The 21,743-nt window shown below is 42.7% G+C and overlaps 1 protein-coding gene across 1 annotated transcript in view; it reads right to left on the bottom strand.

The window, feature by feature from the left end:
* Nucleotides 1-2,472: 2,472 nt before the first annotated feature.
* Nucleotides 2,473-21,743, bottom strand: part of LOC131693631 (uncharacterized) — a 146,166-nt gene continuing 126,895 nt past the window's right edge. Inside the window, exons 4-13 of the mRNA XM_058981602.1 lie at nt 21,611-21,708; nt 21,174-21,526; nt 20,764-21,105; nt 20,445-20,675; nt 19,780-20,343; nt 5,293-6,127; nt 5,041-5,228; nt 4,767-4,918; nt 4,466-4,695; nt 2,473-4,189 (exon numbers count right to left, since the gene is read on the bottom strand). Coding sequence (XP_058837585.1) covers nt 3,781-4,189; nt 4,466-4,695; nt 4,767-4,918; nt 5,041-5,228; nt 5,293-6,127; nt 19,780-20,343; nt 20,445-20,675; nt 20,764-21,105; nt 21,174-21,526; nt 21,611-21,708 — 3,402 coding nt within the window. The 3' untranslated portion in view covers nt 2,473-3,780. The remainder of the gene's footprint in view (nt 4,190-4,465; nt 4,696-4,766; nt 4,919-5,040; nt 5,229-5,292; nt 6,128-19,779; nt 20,344-20,444; nt 20,676-20,763; nt 21,106-21,173; nt 21,527-21,610; nt 21,709-21,743) is intronic.

Here is a 21,743-nt window from a genome sequence, read left to right as displayed (position 1 = left end):
GCAAACTTTAAATGCAATGCGCAAACCCGGGAAGCAACCGACCGCTCCCAAACTTTTCACAGGCATTTGGGACCACAAAAGGAACTGAAAAAGTGCTGTGCTGAAAAATGTCATTTTCGAGTCTTTCTAGTGGGTATGTATAGGCTAGGCTAGACTAGAAGAATGCTCAATTTCATTGAAGTATCTATATCTATTCGTTCACTCGCCATCACCTTACTATCCGGACAGTTGTTTTCTCACTTACAAAAACTTGGGTTATCATCAGTAGACTGTCTTAAAAGTCCTCCGAATCTTCCAGAAACGAATGACAGTGGTCCACCAGCCAAGAGCCGGGAACAACGCACAAAAAGCGGTAGAGCGCTGATTGATCAGTTCAAGAGGAATCCCAATATTTCCACGCGGAACTTGGTAAAAAAAACTTGATGTTTCTCAAAGCCAGAGGCCCAAGAAACCATCCGAATTGAAAACGTACAAGATGCTAAACTTTCGGGACGAATGCCAGCAGAGTATTTCTAAAACGCACGGCTGGAAACTCTACAACACGTTGTTGACGAAATACTGCTACTGATAATCAGATCGAAACGAATTTTAAGCAGATTCCGGGATAGGAATATTTCACGAGTATGGACAAGTTTGCTCTAGATGTCCGACCGGGAAGAAACTCTTTTAGAAGTACCTGATTTGGCAGGCTATATGCACTTGTGGCAAACGTACTAAAAGATTTGTGATCAAAGGCACAATGAACGGTGAGATTTACAAAACTGAGGGCCCCCAAACGCGGCTTTTACCGTTTTATGAGACAGATTTGGCTTAATGCCACTACTCCAAAACTCTGTCGAACGAACAGGCTCTGATGGATGGCGCCAATTATCAATGTTGCAAACTTAAACACATACTAAAATTTAACCGTATTATACTAAACTACCGTAAAATTTTGGTTTCATTTCAATAAGTATAATAGATTCAGTCTATTTTCAACCATCAAAGACACCGATCACGATACTCGGTGTACTCCTGCTTCTGTCCGAGCCAGTGCAGAGCGAACGAAAAAAAAACAGTTACTTGTGTGCATTGTCTGAAGAACAAAGAATACCGTTATTTTGATTCTTGCGTTATCTATCAAGATGACTGAGTCTCATCAACAAAACGTGATTATTTGGCCTAACACAGTGGCCATTGACTTCAGGTCTTTTCGCATAAGACCGAGTATTCCTGATGTGGAACATCTGTTGAAGATGAAAATGCAGCGTCGGTTTTCGGAAGTCACCTTCATACAGCTTGAACACGTCAGGCATGCGGTGCTGATAACCTTCAACAAATTCGCCCAGGCGAAAAAATTCATTTCGCAGAACAACTTAAAACACGTGCTTGTTTGTGACAACGCTGAAATCAAGATCCCTATATACAAGAATAATGGAAATGTTGAAGTTAAATTACATGGTTTATCTCCACGTACTTGGAAAGTGGCAATTAAAAGAAGTGGAATCTATCACGGAGGACACATGGAGAACTACTTCCCAGGTATTTCAAATGGTGTCTTTGCCATGAGAATACGGGTGGACCAACCCATTCTCCCTACCTTACCCTGCAGTACGAAAAAAGAGGGGGAGATACCATTACACAGTAACTCTGTACATATCAAGGACAAACTAATACGTGCCCGTTATGTGAACAAACGGCACATTATGGACAACCCTGTCCAGAAACCGCTGAGGACAGCTCATCTTCAGAAAGATATGCCAACACACAGACTCCAATATCTTTACCTGAACCACAAGCAACCGCAAGCAAATTTGTGGCTGCAGTTAAGGAAATAATGACAACTGCAAAAGCTTCAAACTTATCAAAAAATACCACCAGTGAAAAAGCTACCACCAAGGATGGAGTGTTCACATTCGTGACCCACAAGGGCAAGAAGCCAGGAAGAACATCTGATCGCGAGTATCAAGGCAGTAATCACGATGATGATACGGACGTAAATGAGAACGAGAGAGACATGGATAACCCCGAAGTTGGCGAGGGAAGGAACATCTTCCCGACGCGGAAAAAGATCTCCGCTCGCAATAGCAAGTTGCGCGCACGGTATCTTACAGGCTCAAAATAAAACTTATTGTGGTTTTTATTTTTTACATCTTGTAAATATATAAAAGACCCATGGCTCCTCTAAGCTAACGCATTGAGTCGTGTCAAATAAAACAAATTAAAAAAATGTAATAGATTTTCCAATCAATCTGAAGCGTCGCAATAATTATCGTAGTAGCCTTTATGAAACTCGGTCCTCCGGGCGTCGGTTAAACAAAACGATGTTAAGATCGATTTTGCGAACTTTCTATCTGAAGCATAAACAAATAATAAGACATATTGAGGGGCAGAGATGAGATAGGAAGCATTATTCCAATCTTATGAAACAAATCCAATATTTTTCTCAGATCAAGGACGGTTTCTCAACGCGAAACGAAATTGAACTTCCGGTAACGGCTAGCTTGTATGTTTATTACATTCCTCTACGTACATTTTTCTCATTGGCTAAAACCTACGGTTACGCATATACTCCAGACGTTTAGAGGTTTATTATAAAATGTATAAACAGTTTAAAATAGTACCTTTAGCAGCAGCTGTACAAGTAAGGGTGCTCCCTTTTGTTTGCAATTTAAGTAGTACCTACAAATTAAAACATAGATGTGGTCAGAGTGGCCTGTACAGTTCACGTCGCGTTTATTATTTACAATATTGCCACCGAGGAGGAAACATGAGGAGACTAATTAAAACTTGTTACTAAAACGATGGGGGGGGAGTATTTTTACCAGATTCATTATAATTCCTCGTGTACACTAACTTAGCTAGTTTAGATATTACTTTGCATACATCTATCTTCAGATTCTTCCATTGTCATTGCAAGGATAATGTGCATGAAAGTTGGAATGGTCAACTTGTCTATTCCATACCCAGTTGTAACTGGGTATGGAATAGACAATGGTGCCAGTAATGACAATGGCATAAGTTCGAAAAAGTAATTTTACCGATATTCAAGGGACCTTGCTATTCGAGCAACGACGATCAACCAGTTAGTTCTCAGACTATACTCGGAATTTATGCAATTAATACAGATTTGTGACAGACAACCACTATGATTTTGATACTGGTAAGCTCTATTCGAACAAACATCTGATGTTGCCAAAAAATTAGCTGAAACTAAAGATTTATAGATCTGTACCTCAGAGCGAGATCCTCATGTTGTTGATCGTTTCATCTCTTACAATGACTGGTTGACTAAAATTCATTAAAAATTTAAATTAACATAACAATATAGTAAAACACAAAAAAACCTTCAACCAAAGCCCGGAAGGTGGGATTTAGGTATGACTGTCCTTCTAGGTATGTAGATAAGAGTTTTCCTAAACATATAAGGTTGATTTTAACAATATATTGATACATCTATAATCCTCCAAGTGGTATGACTTTTAGCTTTCTGACATATGTATGGACAAAGTATGAAATGAAAGCAATAGATGGTGCCGAGATTTGAAATCATTTTTTCGAGAGGGCAGTAATAAAGTTAACTGAAATAGTCGTGAAACTTGCACTAGATGAAACTGTTGGTGCGATGATTTTCGTTGCCGCCAACAATGGCTATGTCTCAATAATTATTGTAAACATTCGTCTCCGACCTCCGTACAAATCAAACACTCCGATACGCTCTACATTGGCTGACATACGGACAAGAATGCCACGGAACAAACAGTGGCTGGTTCAACAACAAAGTTGGCGGTTTATTCCAGCCTATTTCTTATCCTTGTTGTAGTCGACGAAAACCCTAACGACCTCGCCGGAATATTTCCGTTGCGTGGGTGTAAAGTACAGATCCGAAGATTCGGGCATGTGGCTACCGTGCTGCGACGATGGTTGACTAGCTTGCTGGTAGTGCATTCCGTTACCGTTGGTTATCGAGCTGGTGGCGTAGTGGGCACCACCGTTTCCGCCGCCTGGATTGTTGCTGGTGCGCTTCGGCTGGGTACGCCGGTCATGGGTGTAATACTCGGATCCGGGTCGCTGCATCGAGCCCTGCTGCTGTTGTTGCATTTGCTGATGCATCGGTCGGGGTAACGAATAGGCCCGATCGGCGTAGGATGACGAGGACCGGTCGGCACCGCGAGGATCGTGAGCGGAGCGGGGTTGCATGGAGCCGTTCCTGGAAGGATTAAAGAGATAGGGTCATTATTGCGATATAGATTTCCATTTCAGGTTGTTTAATTTCTTCACACGCGTCAACGTCTCTTGTCCTTTATGTTTACTACTGCTTTATGGATGAACTTTTTTCGAATGTCCTGCAAGGTTCTCTAAAGATAGTCTGAAGTTTGACAAAATGTCGTCCGATTTCTCTAACCGTGGGTAAATAGACAAACATAGTTTCTAATACATGCCTCATTGTTATTAGAGAAAGTTGAAGAAAAACAACACAACTAACCTGTGATCACCGTTCCGATGCATCCCATCGGTACGATCGATCTCGTAGTACTGCGACTTGTTCGGCGAGTGCGACATCTGCAGTGTCGTCTGCTGGCTGTTGCCGTTGCTATAGCCACGATCCGAGCGGTGTTTGCTGTGCTGGCTTTTCGTCTCACCTTCGAAATTATCGAACGCATAGTTCGTGTTGGACGAATAGTCCTTCCAGGCAGAGTTCGGGATTAGTTGATCCTGTAAGTTAAATCATAAATGTTAATACCTGATAAAATGTAATTGATTACTTGTTCCGTCATCTTACTTACCCTCATCTGTTTCGTTTTCCTTGTTTTGTAAATGGTGCAGCTGGCTTGGACAATAGCGATGAAAACGAGCGCGGCAATGCATCCCAAAATTGTGTAGAGCCTTGTTCCAGCCTGCTCGAAGAATGATGGTTCATTGTTCATTGGTTGTTTGTCTGAAACAATAAAAACAACGATTAAATTTTCACGAATTCAATTATTCCCAAACGTTCCACTGCTATCATTCAGATGATCACGAATACGTACAAGTTAAGCAATTTAATTCAAAGAAACTTACACTCCAATGTCGTAAATTCCAGGAATTCAGGATCGACCGACAGCGCTCCCACCTTTCCAGAGGACAAATTGTTCTGGATCAAGTGTTGAATAGTTTGCTCCAGTTTGGCCGGGTCATCTACCAGATTGCTCTCGATGCCGTCCTTGTTCAACAGAATGTTCATGTTGACTAAAACTCCAGCCGGATCCCTGTAAAACAATTAACAATCATTAGTTACAATCCAAGATTCGTAAATCTACGAAAAACTCTCACATCTCAAAATTCACCACATCGGTCTTGTAGAATCCACCCACCCCCTTCAGCATCCCGTTGAAGTTATCCGTGATGGACTTGGCCAAATCGTTATACTCCACCGTACCCGATTCCGGAATTTTGAACGCCGACGCCAAATTAGTCAAACGGATCGACGCCGCGTAAGCTACCCGTTCCGGGGCCGGCGTCGAGGCGGCATTGAACAGATTCTCAAACATATGCGGACAGGACTTTATACAAACCCGTGTGTCCGTTACCACCGGTGTGGAATCATGCTTTCGAATCTTCTTGTTAACCGGATTGAAGATTCCTCCGTTCAACGGAAACATAAGATACAAGCAGTGATCTTCGGTGAAAGCCACATCGTTCTCGTCACTAGTATCACGCTTCCTGCTAAAGTCCAGAATTGTCAGTCCATTGGCAATCCTTCCCGAAGCATTGTACAGATCCTGCCGATCGTCCAGCTTCGGCGGCGAGTAACCATTAATCCAGGTATCCATCAGGAATGGTCTGCCCGTTTTATCGACCCACCCGATAACGGCATCCGTTTGGGACATTTTCTGATTATCACTGAAACCGACTCCGGTCCAGGTTTGTGTGTTGTTCGTTTCGATGTGGAAAGTGAAGGCATCGCCTTTGCCAACTACCTGCCAGCTTGCATAGTACTCACAGTTGAACTTTTCCGGTTCGCAATCGCGGGGGTACTTCCAGAACCCATGGCAATCGTTGTCCAGCTCATGACTTCTAGGACTGATTGGTACTACTGCTGCGTCGGTCATTCCGGTCACTGTTCCGTTGGCTGCTATGATTGGTTCGAGCATTTTTTCTTTTTCCTCTGAAAAGATTAAGCAAAAAAATGGAGATTAGAAAATTGCAGCAGAAGTGTTCTGAGAGATATTCGCTTTAGTTTTGGTCCTGCCACTAAGTTAGTGTCGGATTCTGATGATACGAGGTCGAAACGCAAGTTCAACAACTAATATAGTTATGGATTTTGTGCTCTTCACGAGCAAAGATGGTTTTCAACAATTTTCTCCTTAATGGAGAAGAAAGAGTTTTTACCAAAATTGTTCTCCACTAAGGAGAAATATAGCATAGTTACTATGTTTTAATATATAGCATAGTGCATCTTGCATTGGCTTACTAAGCCAAACCAAATGTTTCGATTTCATTAGTTCTCGTCAGCTTAAAATGAGCTCCTTTTCTTGCGGGACATCACGCTTGACTGGGGGCTAGCTAAGGAACGTAAATTGTGTCTCCGTTTTTGGAGCTAGCGTATATCCAGCGCTAGCTCATAAAGATAGTGTCGGATTCTGATGAGACGAAGTCGAAACACAAATCCCATAACTAATATTAAAAAAATTCAGAAAAAGTGTTCAGTGAGATATTCGCTTCAGCTTTGAGAATTTCAGTTAGAGTCGGCAGCAACTAATATTTCTAAAAAAAGTGAAGCTTCCTTAGGTGTTGTGAAAGTATTGTGAAAATATTCGATTCGAGTGAGTTATTAAATGCCACATTTGGGTAAATTAAGAATGTCTAGATTCAATCCTGATAATCAAGATATACACATAAGAGTACCAATTGAATTTTTAAGGACGAAACTAAGAAGGTAAAGTACAGTGCTCGCAGGAAGTATGGATCAGCAAACTGTTTGGCTATTCTAATGATAAACCTGAATGCAGCAGTATTCAACCAAATTTAATTTTTCGTATGTGAAAGAAATTACTAAGCATTTAAATACACTGCGAGTTAAACGATATCGGATACACAAATTAAAAAAACTCAACTAGTTACCGCTGTAGTTCAATACAGTGCAATTCAGATCGTACATTGAGATACGGTCTAATGTCGTTTTCGTTTTTACCTGGTGCTGCACCAGTGTAGTGCAAAGAACAAGACAGACTGATTACACCCAAGTTTGAATGAGTGTGGCACCTACTGCACCGGTATAGTGCACAGTCAAAAACAAAAACGACATAAGGTCATTATTTTGCATTCTGGTGGAAGAACATTACAAACGTCTTTAATGCGCACGGAAAACAGCAATGGTGCGAGATTGTTACCTTGGGGCATAGGCAAAAAAATTATGAAGTCGTGTGATTCGCTATTTCTCAGTTTGATAGTCGGTGCAGCCAACAAAGTAAGACTTGAGACATGATCCGTCTTCTATAATTTTAGCATAATGAGAAGTGAACTAAATGTGTGGCCCTTGATCTACCGGGGAGAAACATATTCATTTGTCGATATGTATGTTTTAAATTTCCGGAACAGCACATTGCTTCCTAGAGTATTGAACAGCCGGAAGGTTAAGCCACGATAATTTGCTATGTCTTACTTACGCATTTGTAGCATCTTCAGCAGAGACATTTCGTCTAGTAGAGCTATCCCAAGTAACAAATTTAATTTTATGGTACGCTTGAAGATGTCTTCAAGACTAGTTTCATAACTGACATAAACCCGTCTTAAGATGAAAGACTCCCATACTTAAGAAGTTTTTAAAGAGTTTTTTCCAAGCCTTAAAATTTTTGGGTTTGATCTATACATTCTAATATTGATGCTCAAACCGCCGATGCTACTTAATACTGGCATATGTATATATAGATTTATGGCTTTTTTCTTTGAGAACACTTCTAATGTGCTTTAAAACTGTTTTATTAGTTATAGTGCTTGTTAGAGGTAGAAAAGAACCTGAGAAAGAAAATCGATCCATTATATAATATTCCTATGCCAACGAACGCAAATCAATAATTGATGTAGCCAGATTGTTCAGCTTATAATAAGGAAAACTTTAATGCCATAATCAGTTTTTTGATACAGAAATGAAGTCGGAATTTAGAATCAGTTAATGGCGCTTGTCAAGTTTTAATCAAAGGCAAAGAGCATTGATTCCATCTATATTTCTCCTAGAGCCTCGGCAAGGCACCGAACGCTTTGTAATATCACGGAATCCTTATTGGCACCGCGGCTAGTTCTAGGAGACCTAAACTCACACGGTACGGTATGGGGCTGTCTTCATGATAATAATAGATCCACATTAATCCAAGATCTTTGTGACAATTTCAACATGATCATTTTAATTATGGAAAAATTGACACGGATTCATACACCACCAGCACGCGCAAGCACGTTGGGTTTATCTCTCTGCTATACATCGCTACAAGTAGATTGCATGCGCAATGTGATCCCCGATCCCCACGGTAGCAATCATTTGCCTATCGTGCCAATTGGGTCATTAAGCTATATATAGTTTTCCGTTCCATTCGATAAATTTTAGGTCCAATATACATAATATAACTTCATCTAAAAAAAAATTTCGTAGTGATACGCAAAGAGATATCCGATAAAACCGAATCCACTCAAGAACTTTTTCCGGAGGAAGAGTACAAGTTTTTGGCTGGCTTGATTCTCGGCAGCACAAATCAAGCTCAGACTAAACCAGTACCCAGTTCGAACATCCACGAACGGTCTCCCACCCCGTTGTGGGACAAAGAGTACTCAGAGCTGTACGCTGAGAAGTCCAATGCGTATAAGGCCTTCCGGGATGACGGGTTACCAGCTAGCTATCGACAGTACGCGACGTTAGAAACGCGAATGAAGAGTCTAATGAAAGTTAAAAAACACAGCTATTGGCGCCGGTTCGTCGACGGATTAACGAGAGAAACAGCGATGAGCACTATTTGGAGTACGGCTACGTGCGCATGCGTAACCGAAACAGTACCAACGAGAGCATGGAATATTCAAACCGGTGGATATTCGCCTTCGCCAAAAAGATCTGCCCGGACTCTGTTCCGGTAGAGAAAACATACCGCACACCCTTTTCGATGATGCAGTTCTCATTTGCTCTCTTATCATGCAACAATAACGCCCCAGGGTTAGACAGAATCAAATTCAACTTGCTAAAGAATCTGCCTGACAGTGCAAAAATACGCTTGTTGAATTTATTTAACAAGTTTCTTGAGGGTAACATTGTCCCTCATGACTGAAGGCAAGTGCAGGTCATCGCCATCCGAAAATCAAGGAAACCAGCCTCCGACTACAACTCGTATCGGCCGATTGCAATGCTGTCCTGTATTCGGAAGTTGTTCGAGAAAATGATCTTGTTTCGCCTCGACAATTGGGTTGAAGCAAATGGCTTACTGTCAGATACACAATTTGGCTTCCGCAAAAGGCAAAGGGACGAACGATTACCTTGCGTTGCTTTCTACAGAAATCCAAATGGCCTATGCTAACAAAGAGCAGATGGCATCAGTCTTCTTGGATATTAAGGAGGCTTTTGACTCAGTTTCTATCAACATTCTGTCAGACAAGCTACACCAGCATGGTCTTTCGCCAATTTTAAATAACTTTTTGCTAAACCTGTTGTCTGAAAAGCACATGCACTTTTGGCATGGCGATTTAACAACATCGCGATTTAGCTACATGGGTCTTCCCCAGGGCTCATGTCTAAGTCCCCTACTCTACAATTTTTACGTGAATGACATTGACGATTGTCTTGCCAATTCATGCACGCTAAGGCAACTTGCAGACGACGGTCTGGTCTCTGTTACAGGGCCCAAAGCTGCCGACTTGCAAGGACCATTACAAAATATTTTGTAAATAAATTTGTCTGCTTGGGCTCTTCAGCTGGGTATTGAGTTCTCCACGGAGAAAACTGAGTTGGTTGTTTTTTCTAGGAAGCGTGAGCCGGCGCAACTCCAGCTTCTATTAAAGGGATCAACGATCAACCAGGTTTTCACATTTAAATTTCTCGGGGTCTGGTTCGACTCTAAAGGTACCTGGGGATGTCACATTGGGTATCTGAAACAGAAATGCCAAAAAAGATCAATTTTCTCCGAACAATAACTGGACCATGGTGGGGTGCCCACCCAGGAGACCTGATCAGGTTGTACCAAACAACGATATTGTCGGTGATGGAGTACGGGTGTTTCTGTTTCCGCTCCGCTGCGAATATACACTTCATCAAACTGGAGAGAATCCAGTATCGTTGCTTGCGCATTGCCTTGGGTTGCATGCACTCGACCCATACGATGAGTCTCGAAGTGCTGACGGGCGTTCTTCCGCTAAAAAATCGATTTTGGGAACTCTCATATCGATTGTTCATCCGATGCGACATTCTGAACCCGTTGGTGATTGAAAACTTCGAGAGGCTCGTCGAGCTTAATTCTCAAACCCGATTTATGGCCTTGTACTTCGACTACATGGCACAGAGCACTAATCCTTCTTCATATACTCCCAACCGTGTTCGTTTCCTAGATACTTCTAATTCTACTATATTCTTCGACACATCCATGAAGGAAGAGATTCGTGGAATCCCGGACCATATACGCCCTCAAGTGATCCCCAATATATTTTATAATAAATTCCGAGAAGTCGACTGTGACAAAATGTTCTACACTGACGGATCAAATCTCGATGGGTCCACTGGCTTCGGTATCTTCAACAATACTATCACCGCTTCATTCAAGCTCAATCCCGCTTCAGTTTACGTCGCAGAGTTAGCTGCAATTCAGTACACCCTTGGGATCATCGACACTCTGCCCACAGATCACTACTTCATCGTTTCGGACAGCCTCAGCTCTATCGAGGCTCTTCGTGCGGTGAATCCTAAAAAGCAATTCCCGTATTTTCTGGGGAAGATACGGGAGTCCTTGTGTACGTTATCTGAAAAATCTTATCAGATTACCTTTGTTTGGGTCCCCTCTCATTGCTCTATCCCGGTAAATGAAAAGGCCGATTCATTAGCAAAGGTGGGCGCATTAAATGGTGACATATACGAAAGACCAATCTGCTTCAACGAATTTTTTAGTATTTGTCGTCAGAGGACGCTCAACAGTTGGCAAACCTCGTGGAGCAATGGGGAACTTGGGCGATGGCTACATTCGATTATCCCAAAGGTATCAACGAAGCCTTGGTTCGGGGGGATGGATGTGGGTCGGGATTTTATTCGTGTAATGTCCCGACTTATGTCCAATCACTACACCATGGATGCGCATTTGCGGCGTATTGGGCTTGCGGAGAGTAGTCTGTGCGCTTGTGACGAGGGCTATCACAACATCGAGCACGTTGTCTGGGTATGCGCCGGGTATTTGGACGCCAGGTCTCAGTTAAAGGATTCCCTTCGGGTCCGAGGTAGACCACTCAATGTCCCAGTCCGAGATATGCTGGCAAATCGTTATTTCCCCTATATGTCCCTTATTTATACTTTCATAAAAACGATAAATATCCCAATTTAGCCCCTCTCTTTTTATTTCTCGTTTTTAGAAGTTTCCTCCTGCCGTGTGGAACCGATCAGCTCCAGACGGCCACTATGTAACCGCCGTCGCCCTTACCACTACGGAAACTGAACCGAGAGCGACTCGAGGTCCGATGACTTTTGAAGGATTCCCCGCGGGTCCGAAGAATACCATCCGCCAATCTGACCTACTAGACTGAGGCGCTAATTTGTTTCGCTGATCTCCCGTTTGTCCGAAAGTTGCAAGTTTTGCTTTTCTCTCCCGGTCACCATCTACGCATTCTCTCTGATCTGTCCTTGATTCAACTGCTCCTACACCGATTTTGGAAATAATCCCCCCTCTGAATATCTTGACCAAGCATAAGTCTCCGATAAAAAATCAAATTTGTATTCCGTATTCCTAGTTTTAAGATATTTGTAATTTTACCTCTTTGTTAAAACTATTGTCTCCCATCTTGTAAATAGAATTGTATCCCTAGTTTTAAAAACACCGGTGAAATTTTTCATAAATATTTGTTCCCCCTTTTGTGTACCAAACTATATTGTTAGTTTTAAGATAACTGTAAATATTTCCTAAAAACTATTACTATTGAATTCCTGGTTTTAAAATTTTACATAAAAAAAATTTCTCGCCCCCTCTCTTGTATATAGAAATTTTTCGCCCCCTCTCTTGTATATAGAATCTTATTTCTAGTCTTAAGATAGCTGTAAAATTTTTCTCTTTCATAAAAAGAAATATTTCAACATTGTAACCTCCTAGTTTTAAAATATCCAAAATGTAAAACCAAAAGAATTTGGCACCGCCAAGCTAACGCATTTGTGCCTATCAAATAAACGAAATGAATAAAAAAAATATGTCACTTATTTACATCTTTATAAAAACGATAAATATCTCTATTTAGTCTTTTCTTGTATTGTTCGTTTCTAGAAACTCCCTGTCCTACCTTATAGACCCGACCAGTACCAGAGTGTCACTATGCGACCGCCATCGCCCTTACGCCTGCATAGAAGGAAACTGAAGCGAGTTCAACTGGAGGTCCGATGACTCTTGAAGGGTTCCCCGCGGGTCCGAAGAATACCATCCGCCAACCCGGTACTCGACGACCTACTAGACTGAGACGCTAATTTGTGTCGCTGATCTCCCGTTTGCCAGAAAGTTGCAAGTTTTACTCTGTCATCATACACGCCTTCTCTCGCTGTCCTTAATACAACTGCTGCTACACCGATGTTGGAATTAAGCCCCCCTCTGAAAACCATGACCAAGCATAAGTCTCCGTTAAAAATCAAATTTGTATTCTGTATTTTTATTTTGAAATAGCTGTAATTTTTATTCTTCACTAAAACTACTGTCCCCTATCTTGAAAATACAATTGTATCCTTAGTTTTAAGATAGAAGTGAAATTTCTCATAAACTTCTGTAAAATATTTCGTAAAAAACTATTACACCCCCTTCTTGTATATCAAACTGGATACCTTGTTTTAAAAATTTTCATTAAAAAAATCTTGCACATCGAATTGTATTTCTAGTCTTAAGAGAGCTGAAGAATTCTTCCTCTCAATTAAAAAAATGTATATGAAATTTATTGTAACTGTGGCACTCATTGCTGGCTATTGCGAAAAAGCGGTTGAAAATAGGACATCGTCGATTTGTGTACGCACGTAGAGCTTGGGCACGGGTGCGTTTCAGATTACGAAGCATGGCGTTAGACCAGGGAAGCTTCTTGGGAGGTTGATATTTTGACACGGATATTTCAACAAAGTCAACGAGTAATCGGTTATAGAGATCGACAACACTATCTACATCCACTTAATCAAGTAGTACACTCCAGTCGATCAGCAATAGAGAGCGGCATGGTGCTACTATATCAGTTTTGCGAAAATAACGACGATCCACAGCTAAGGCTACTGCATACTGTGGTGAACTAATGATAGAAATGGATATTTCTAAAGCCGGATAATAGTTTTCCAAAGGAACGATCACACAGGAAACTTCACTCACAGAACACTCAGGTAGAGCATTCCCATTGACGAAGACAAGGTCAAGCAAAAGAGATTGATGGTTGGTCTTTGAAAAGCCATCCCGGTAAGCAGTTGGCAGGAATTGTCGAGGATAACGGGTAAGGCTAAGCGTATCCACTAGGGTGACAGGAAAAAAATGACCCCTATCGGCCCACCTCTGCGTCGATTCCTAGTCCCACCAGGAGAACTTGCACCAAATTTGAAGCAATTCGGACAAGTCTAACTACCGGACCAACGGGCCTGAAGTTTGTATGGGAATTTTCAACAATTTACATGGAGAAAACCCACCAGCACACATTTTCGCCGCTAGGTGGCACTGTATGCATCGTATTATCACTGTAAGTGAAAATAAGAAGGATAATTGAATTGTCTACAACTTAGTTGAAGACTGCAAGTAAATCCGACTTTGTTAAAAGAAGTTATTAAACTTTTAACGAAGTGATGTCTGAGTCAGTTTTGCATGGGGCACACACAAAAATATATAGTTCGCGGGACTCGAGTACTGATACACAACCATGCACTGCTAGGCCCCATGCAAAACTGACTCAGACATCACTTCGTTAAAAGTTTAATAACTTCTTTTAACATAGCCGGATTTACTAGCAGTCTTCGACAAAGTTGTAGATAATTAAAATATCTTTCTTATTTTCACTTACAATGATAATACGATGTATACAGTGCCATCTAGCGGCGAAAATACGAGCTAGTGAGTTTTCTCCATGTAAATTGTTGAAAAATCCAATATAAACTTCAGGCACGTTGGTCCGGTAGTTAGACTTGTCCGATTTGCTTCAAATTTGGTACAAGTACTTCTGGCGGGACTAGGAATCGACTCAGGGGTGGGCCGATTGAGTTTTCAAAAATTCATCATTTTTCTGGGCAGTCTAGTATCCACGTCCAGATGAAACAAAAATAGAAAAAAAAAGTTTGAAATTCGAAAAATGGTATCATAAAAACTGAAAAATCTCATATTTTAAAGTAAAGTTGCCCTTATTTTTCTTCAAAATAATGAGGATAATTTTTTTGTTCAGTTTTTCGCGTTACGCAATATGCATTTCCAAAGGGAAAAAATTAAATTGAACCAATTAGTGCATCAAGGTGTTTCGAACTCCTCTCGTCAGTAACTAGCACCAACCGAATCACCACTAGTGAGTCACTACCAGAGCCGTAGCGTGCGGTTGGCCAGGTTGGCCCGCGCCAAGGGTGCCAAGTTTTAGGGGCGCTAAAATCTTTATTTATTTATCACGCACACAACAGGCCGTACTCGGCCCAATGATGGAAACTTAAACTAATTACATCTAAAAAACTGCAGGAATCGATTTCTTAATGATATTCGAGACAAATGAAAGTCGAACAGGTGCGACACACGATTAAAGAGGCGTTGTAGTCCCGTGATAGCGGCATTAGCTGTTTGAATAGTTCGTCGAAACGGTACTCTCAGAAGAACGTTTCCGCGTAACGTTCTGGACCTTGCTTGGATGTTAACTCGCTCTAGTAAATCTGGAGAATCGATGCGTCATGACAGAAGATCAGAGATGAATAAGGCTCTTGCAGTTTCTCTACGACGCTGGAGAGTATCGAGCTGGATGAGTTGACACCGACTCTCGTAGCTTGGTAGACGAACAGGATCGCGCCAAGGCATGCGTAGAAGAGCATACCGCATAAATTTTCGTTGAACGCCTTCAATTCGATCGCTGCTGTTCATGTAATTCGGGTTCCAGACCGCCGAACAATACTCCAGCGTAGAGCGCACTAAAGAGCAGTATAGGCTTTTGAGACAGTAAATGTCTGTAAAGGATTTAGCCGTACGGAAAATGAAGCCCAGGCTTCGCGATGCTTTACCAACAACATACGAAATGTGATTCTTAAATGTAAGTTTCGAATCTAACAGCACTCCAAGGTCCTTAACGCAGCTCACCCGGGAAACAAGAGCTCCAGATAAGTTATATTCAAACTCAATGGGATCTTTTTTTCTGGAGAACGATATCACAGAACATTTCGACGGATTCAGAATCATTCGGTTGTTTTCACACCATCTGCTGAAAGTGTCGAATTGCTGCTGCAAATATTGTGCGTCCGTTCGGCTCCCAATTCTGTTGAAATTTTTTAGAACATCTGCATACGACAACCGTGGTCCTTTCAGCTGATAGTTTACATCGCTGAAATAGAGAGTGAATATTAATGGTCCGAGATGACTTCCTTGCGGAATACCAGACGTTGCGGAGAACAGTTTGGAGTATGCATCACCTATGTTCACACTGAGTTGACGGCCAACGAGATAGGATTGAAACCATCGCAGGAGTGATCCACTGAAGCCAAGACTGCGATATCGTGATTGATTTTGTCGAAAGCTGCAGATAAGTCAGTATATATAACATCAGTTTGTTGATTCGCATCGAACCCTTCGGACACAAAAGAGGTTAGAGGTAGTAGATTCGTCGACGTAGATCGATTCGGCATGAATCCGTGTTGGTCTTTAGAAATATATTCCTTACAGTGAAAAAACACTGACTCCACCACGACTAACTCAAAGAGCTTGGAAATGGCACAGAGCGCAGAAATTCCTCGATAATCGTCAATGTTTCTCTTATCACCTTTTTTGTGGACAGGAAAGATGAAAGCTGCTTTCCACAATTGAGGAAAAATCGCGGTTGTCAGTGACATTTTGAATAGTTGACAGAGTGGTTCCACCAAACCAGATATACACTTTTTCAAAAACACAGCAGGGACACCATCTGGCCCAGGAGATGACGATGCTTTAAGCTTGGATGCTGCTGATACAATATCCGAGTGCTCCACACGAATCTCACCCACTGACCGTGCGAGTTGGGCCACGCCGCTAGCTGCAACGTCAATCTGCTGCGAGGATAGAGTCTCACTGACGAACACACTCGCAAATTTAGAGGCGAACAATTTGCATATGGCTTGTGAATCATGCCCAACTTCACCATTCAAAAACATTGTAGAAGGTAAGCCGATTTCTTCGATCCGATTAGGATCCGACCTAAGCTTACGTTGCATTTTGTAAGTTGTAGAGGCGGATGGTGGCGAACATACTTTACTAGCGGGGTGAGGGCGGTGGAAATATGCGGCGATTGATCTCTGGCATTAACGAAGCATAGATCTAAAATCCGGTCGTTCTCGTTCGTGGTGCTGTTGATCTGCTGAAGTGTAGCCGTGCTATAGCCATCCAGAAGAGTAATGCTGCCAGGATGAAAAACAGGTTCGTCTGGGTCGGGTTGTAGAAATCCGTTATGAACGGAACGCCACTTTATTGTAGAAAGGTTGAAATCGCCGATAATCATGATTTCGTGAGTGAGTTGCGCCATCGCGGAAACAGAAGTCAATGATTCAGAATGAGAATCAACTAGTGCAGAGTCGCGAATTTTATCGGGAGGGAAATAAACCACACATATATATAATATTCGAATTCCCAATTTTATCGCTGCCCATACTTGTTCGATGCTGCTCCAAGCGTCATTTGTTATAATATAACATATTATGTTGAACCATATAATCCACGACGCACAGCGAGCAAAACACCGCCACCGGAGGATTTGTTGCTGTTGAGAGGGCTACGATCACATCTGAGAACCTCGTAGTCAGAGCAAATCACCTGGCTGGAAAGAGTCTGCTCATTTAGCCATGTTTCTGTCAATGCTATGCGTAACAGCAGTCCGAGGTAGCTAGGCGATAGGTATTTGCACAGGAATTCATGCCTCCCACATTTTGATAGTATAAGTGGATGGGCGACGAGTTTAGGCACGGAAGGCTGACCGGCACTCCTCGATTCATTCGTCTGGAATGTACACCGGGGCGATTGGAATGACTGCTAACAGCGGAAGGAGCGGGTGAACTGCATGAATTGGTAACACTCGTGATGGAAGTTGGAGTGCTCCTCAGGAGGTTTCCAGCTGACGGCTGACAGCGATGACTCATTAATTGACAGTCGGAAGCATTCGAGCTAGAACAAACAGTATCTTGATCTGCTTCATAAAATAAGTGAGACTAAGTCATAAAAAAATCAGGATAAAAATATCATTCCCAAGTACACACAAAATTATTGTTTGAATGTCGAACTGAAAAAGAAAGTTAAAGTAGACAGCCAAGAGGGGCATAACTGACACTCTACCAAAGGGGCCAGGTTAAATGCTACGCTCCTGTTAGTCCAGAATAAACAACGAACAAGACAAATACTTCAAATTTCAACAGGAATAGTGAAGTTTCATAGAAGCCAGGGGAACGGAAATGTGGTCATGGACAGTGAAGTTGTCCATATTTTTAAAGCTGTAGCAAATATCGCCGAGGAATCTAGATCAATTATCATCGATAAGATAACCCCATACCATGCCATTAAAATTGAAGTCTCCTCCATGCCGGGAGGAGTTCCGCGATATCACAAAATTGCCGGTTCCTAATCAAGCTCCAACCAATACTGTACTAAGTTGAATCTATGGTTGAAATGCCATATGATATTTTTGGTGTTTCTGGAAGCGTTGGAGCTCCTTCGTTCTTCTCAAATGTCTAAGACCAGGTGCTGTTTGCTTCGAATTTCTGGCCAAGCTTCCTCTTGCTAGTATATTTGGCGGCCTATCAAGAGAAAAAAAACAATAGTATAGCAAAGACCCATTTGGTTGTAGATAATGCAATACTGCCATCATGACGCGCGGCACAAACAACCGATCATGCAGACGATCCTTGTCGTAGAAGACGCAAAGCAGTCTCGCCAAAGCCGTCACTAGTTTGAATGGGACATACTATTTTGCCCCGTCCGATGCGATTTTCATTCAAAATCTTCGTTCACTGTAGCAAGCGGACCTTGAAACCAATCCCGCCCTTCAGTAGACCCATGCACGTCAAGTTCGAATCGATAACTACACCATCGATCTCAATTTTGTGAGCGGGCATGTAAACGCGTTAGTTCTTCTTTAAAGTTGTCGCCTTTAGGGACCATTCATAAATTACGTAACGCAAAAATTGCCCAAAATTGACTCCCCCCTCCCCCTATGTAACAAATTGTCACAAATTTCTCCATCCCCCCCTCCCCTGTTACGTAACAAATTCCAAGAAAAAATTGTTTTTCTTCGATGAAAACATGTTACGTAACGATTTAGTTAACACCCCTCCCCCCTATGTCACAACTTGTCACAACTTGTCGTACCCCCTCTCCCCCTAAATGCGTTACGTAATTTATGAATGGTCCCTTAACATCAATTGTTTGCTTTAGATAAAATATAACAATTCTGAGCTTATCTAGGCGACCTTTCGAAATATCTGGTACAGCTAAATATTTCTGCACCTTGGGGAATATTAGAATACTTACGGTCGAAGCCAGTTCAATGTGATTTGAAATGGAAACTCGGAGTCTTTGATGATGAATCTTGTTCGACATCCATTGGAGGACATCAGGAGAGTTTATTTATGCGCAGGCCTAGAGCCAGACGCAAAATGAAACCGGAAGAATATGAAGGAAGAGATAAAAATCATGGGGGAAATAATTTGAAAGACAAGTATGAATCTTATAGTAAATGAATAATGTGGTCATCTATTTTCACACGATATAGGGCTGGATTCAACCTATTTTATTATAAACTGGAATCAATAATATGTGAAAAACTAAATCAGCAATGGATCATAAAAGCATTTTTGTTTCACATGCTTATGAAAAACAAGTTGGTGGGTGCAGTCTGGAATATAATCGGAATGCCGTGGCGGCCCTTGGACTGGTAATTCAAATCTAATGATATGCACCGTAATCAACAATCCACCAATCAGTTCCCAAAATTGTCGCCTTAGTACACTAGATATACGGTAGAGTGCCAATATTCATGGTCATACTGAATTTTCAAACCGGACACACCTCAAAAGTATTGGCACCTCGAAAAACAGTCTCCATGCAAAATTTGAGCGCAATCAAAAACAATGCCATGAAGCGTCGAGATCTGGTGTAATGTTGAAAAAATGCCTTTGTGGCGCAAGTAAATTTTTTGTATTGAGATGGGATTTGAGTTTGGAAATACAGCTTTCATTTTTTACGATTAATAAGCTAATGAGACGACTAAGGGAGCATTTACCCGATGGCTTTTCTCGTCATCACCACCATCTTCAGCCATTACCAAGCAGTATTTTATTGCCCCACCACGAGCTAAGTTTTGTGCCGCATCCATCTGCCAACGATGTGGTTCAATGTGTTCTCACTAGAAAATATATTTCATGCAATTCCTTACCAAGGTACTCACCCAAAAAGTTAATCTGCGAAACACCCCGCTGCATCCGGTGACCGTGATACTTCAGCTCATCGCGCATGTAAAAGTCCTGTACACTGGCTGCCTCCTTCTCCAAACCGGACGGTGGCGAATGCACATAGGCACCCGGTTCCTGACCCTTGGCCCAGATAACATGCATCAAATCGTCGACGAATGAATGGTCCGTTGGTTCGTTGGCTTGCAACTTTCGCCGGAAGATGATAGTCGTAACACCGTCCACCTCGAACCCACCGGTCGCCGTCAGGTCCGATTTACCACCCCAGAAGGTGTCCAATCGTGGCGTCGAACGATCACGGGTGTAATAATCCCACACCCGATGAGTTTCCCCGCGCGCTGTTCCGATCACGATATCGGTGCAGTCCATGGGATTGAAATCATGGCGAGGAGTCCACGGATTAACCTTCTTTTGGGCGACCGGTTTAGGTTTAGCAGTCGTTTCAGCTTTCGGTTCCGGCTCGGACGCGGGCTCGGATTTAGGTTCTGGTTCAGCATTCGGCGGCGATTCTGGCTCCGGCTCGCTCGCTGGTGGGTGCGAATCTAAACAATGCAAACGGGGGTTTCAATTTATCGCAAACCACTTCAACCGTTATCAGTAAACAAACCTACTAACGGATAAATGACTTATTTACAAGGCTTACCTGCGGTTGCACGCTTGCTCTTCTTTGGTTTAGGTTCCGCATTTGGCTCGGCACTGGGTTCTGCTTTGCCTTCTGCTGCAGGTTCAGGTTCCGAGGTACTCTCGGGTTCTGGTTCTGAAGTAGCTTCCGGTTCTGGTTCCGCGTGAGCTGGTTCCGGTTCAGCTGAACCCTCGGGTGCTGGTTCTGGGTGAGCTGCCGGCTCGGAGCTTGGTCCAGCGGTTCCTTCCGGTTCTATGTAAGAATATTTACAACAAAAATAGAACACACCCACGCAAAAACCAATCAAACAAGAGAAATGAAAGCAGATGTAAGAACTCACCAGGCTCGCTTGCTGGTTCCGACTTCGGTTCCGAACCTGGCTCTGGTTCTGAGCCTGGTTCCGGTTCTGCATTGGGTTCCGCTCCCGGTTCCGGTTCTGCGCCTGGTTCTGGCTCCGCAGTGCCGGCTTCAGCCGCAGCTCCGATTAAGGGGAAATTTTTGCATTCGGCCGTCAGTCGCCGTGGCCGCCATCCCAATCCAACCCAGGTGGTACCATTCACCTTCAGAACCACTTCGATTTCGCTCTGTTCCTTCAGCACACGCCAGTACACGTTGAGGTCGGGTGACAAATTTTTCAACTTGTACAGTGAGTAATCGATATCAGTGGATTTGATAGGAGATTCTGCAAACAATGGAAGCAGGTGATTGTTTGTACGTCGATAAATAGCTAAATAAATATTTGAGCAGTACTTTTGCTGCAGCCCGGTCCGAACCAGCCCAGCCGACAGTAGCACTGCCTGCGGGGCAACGAGGTTCCCCCGAGATCCACACAGGTACCCTGCAGACCGCAGTCCTGGTTGGTGGTGCACTCGTCCCAATATTCGCACCGATTTCCGTAGTACTTTTTCTCGCACTTGCACCGGGCGATGAACTTGCCATGGCCGGAGCACGATTCACGGTATTCCTTTCGCTGAACGATGTCCACATCCGCGCAGGACCAGAACAGATAGTTGCTACCCCATTCGTCCGCCTGGCGGGTCAACCGTATCGAACAGTCCGGACAGGTGAAGTCGCGTGGAAGCGTCACCTGAAAATGTTGCGCTCTGGAAACAAAAAACGGAATGTCAATCGTAGGACACTTATGTCCCGTTCAGTCAAGGAATGTAATGAATGAGAAGTTTACTTACGTTACATCATCCCGCAGGAAAAGTTTTCCTTTTGCGCTACGCGTAAGATTCAGAACGGGTCTTTCCTTCTGATCGAGTACCTCAAGCCGGAAGCCACCCTGCAAAGCGCGGAAAAGAAAACAAAGATAAGTCA

The sequence above is a fragment of the Topomyia yanbarensis genome, chromosome 3 (genome assembly GCF_030247195.1).
Source record: "Topomyia yanbarensis strain Yona2022 chromosome 3, ASM3024719v1, whole genome shotgun sequence".
NCBI classification, from domain to species: Eukaryota; Metazoa; Arthropoda; class Insecta; order Diptera; family Culicidae; genus Topomyia; species Topomyia yanbarensis.
Note: the sequence above shows the minus strand (reverse complement) of the source record. Positions and strands in the feature narration are given on the sequence as shown.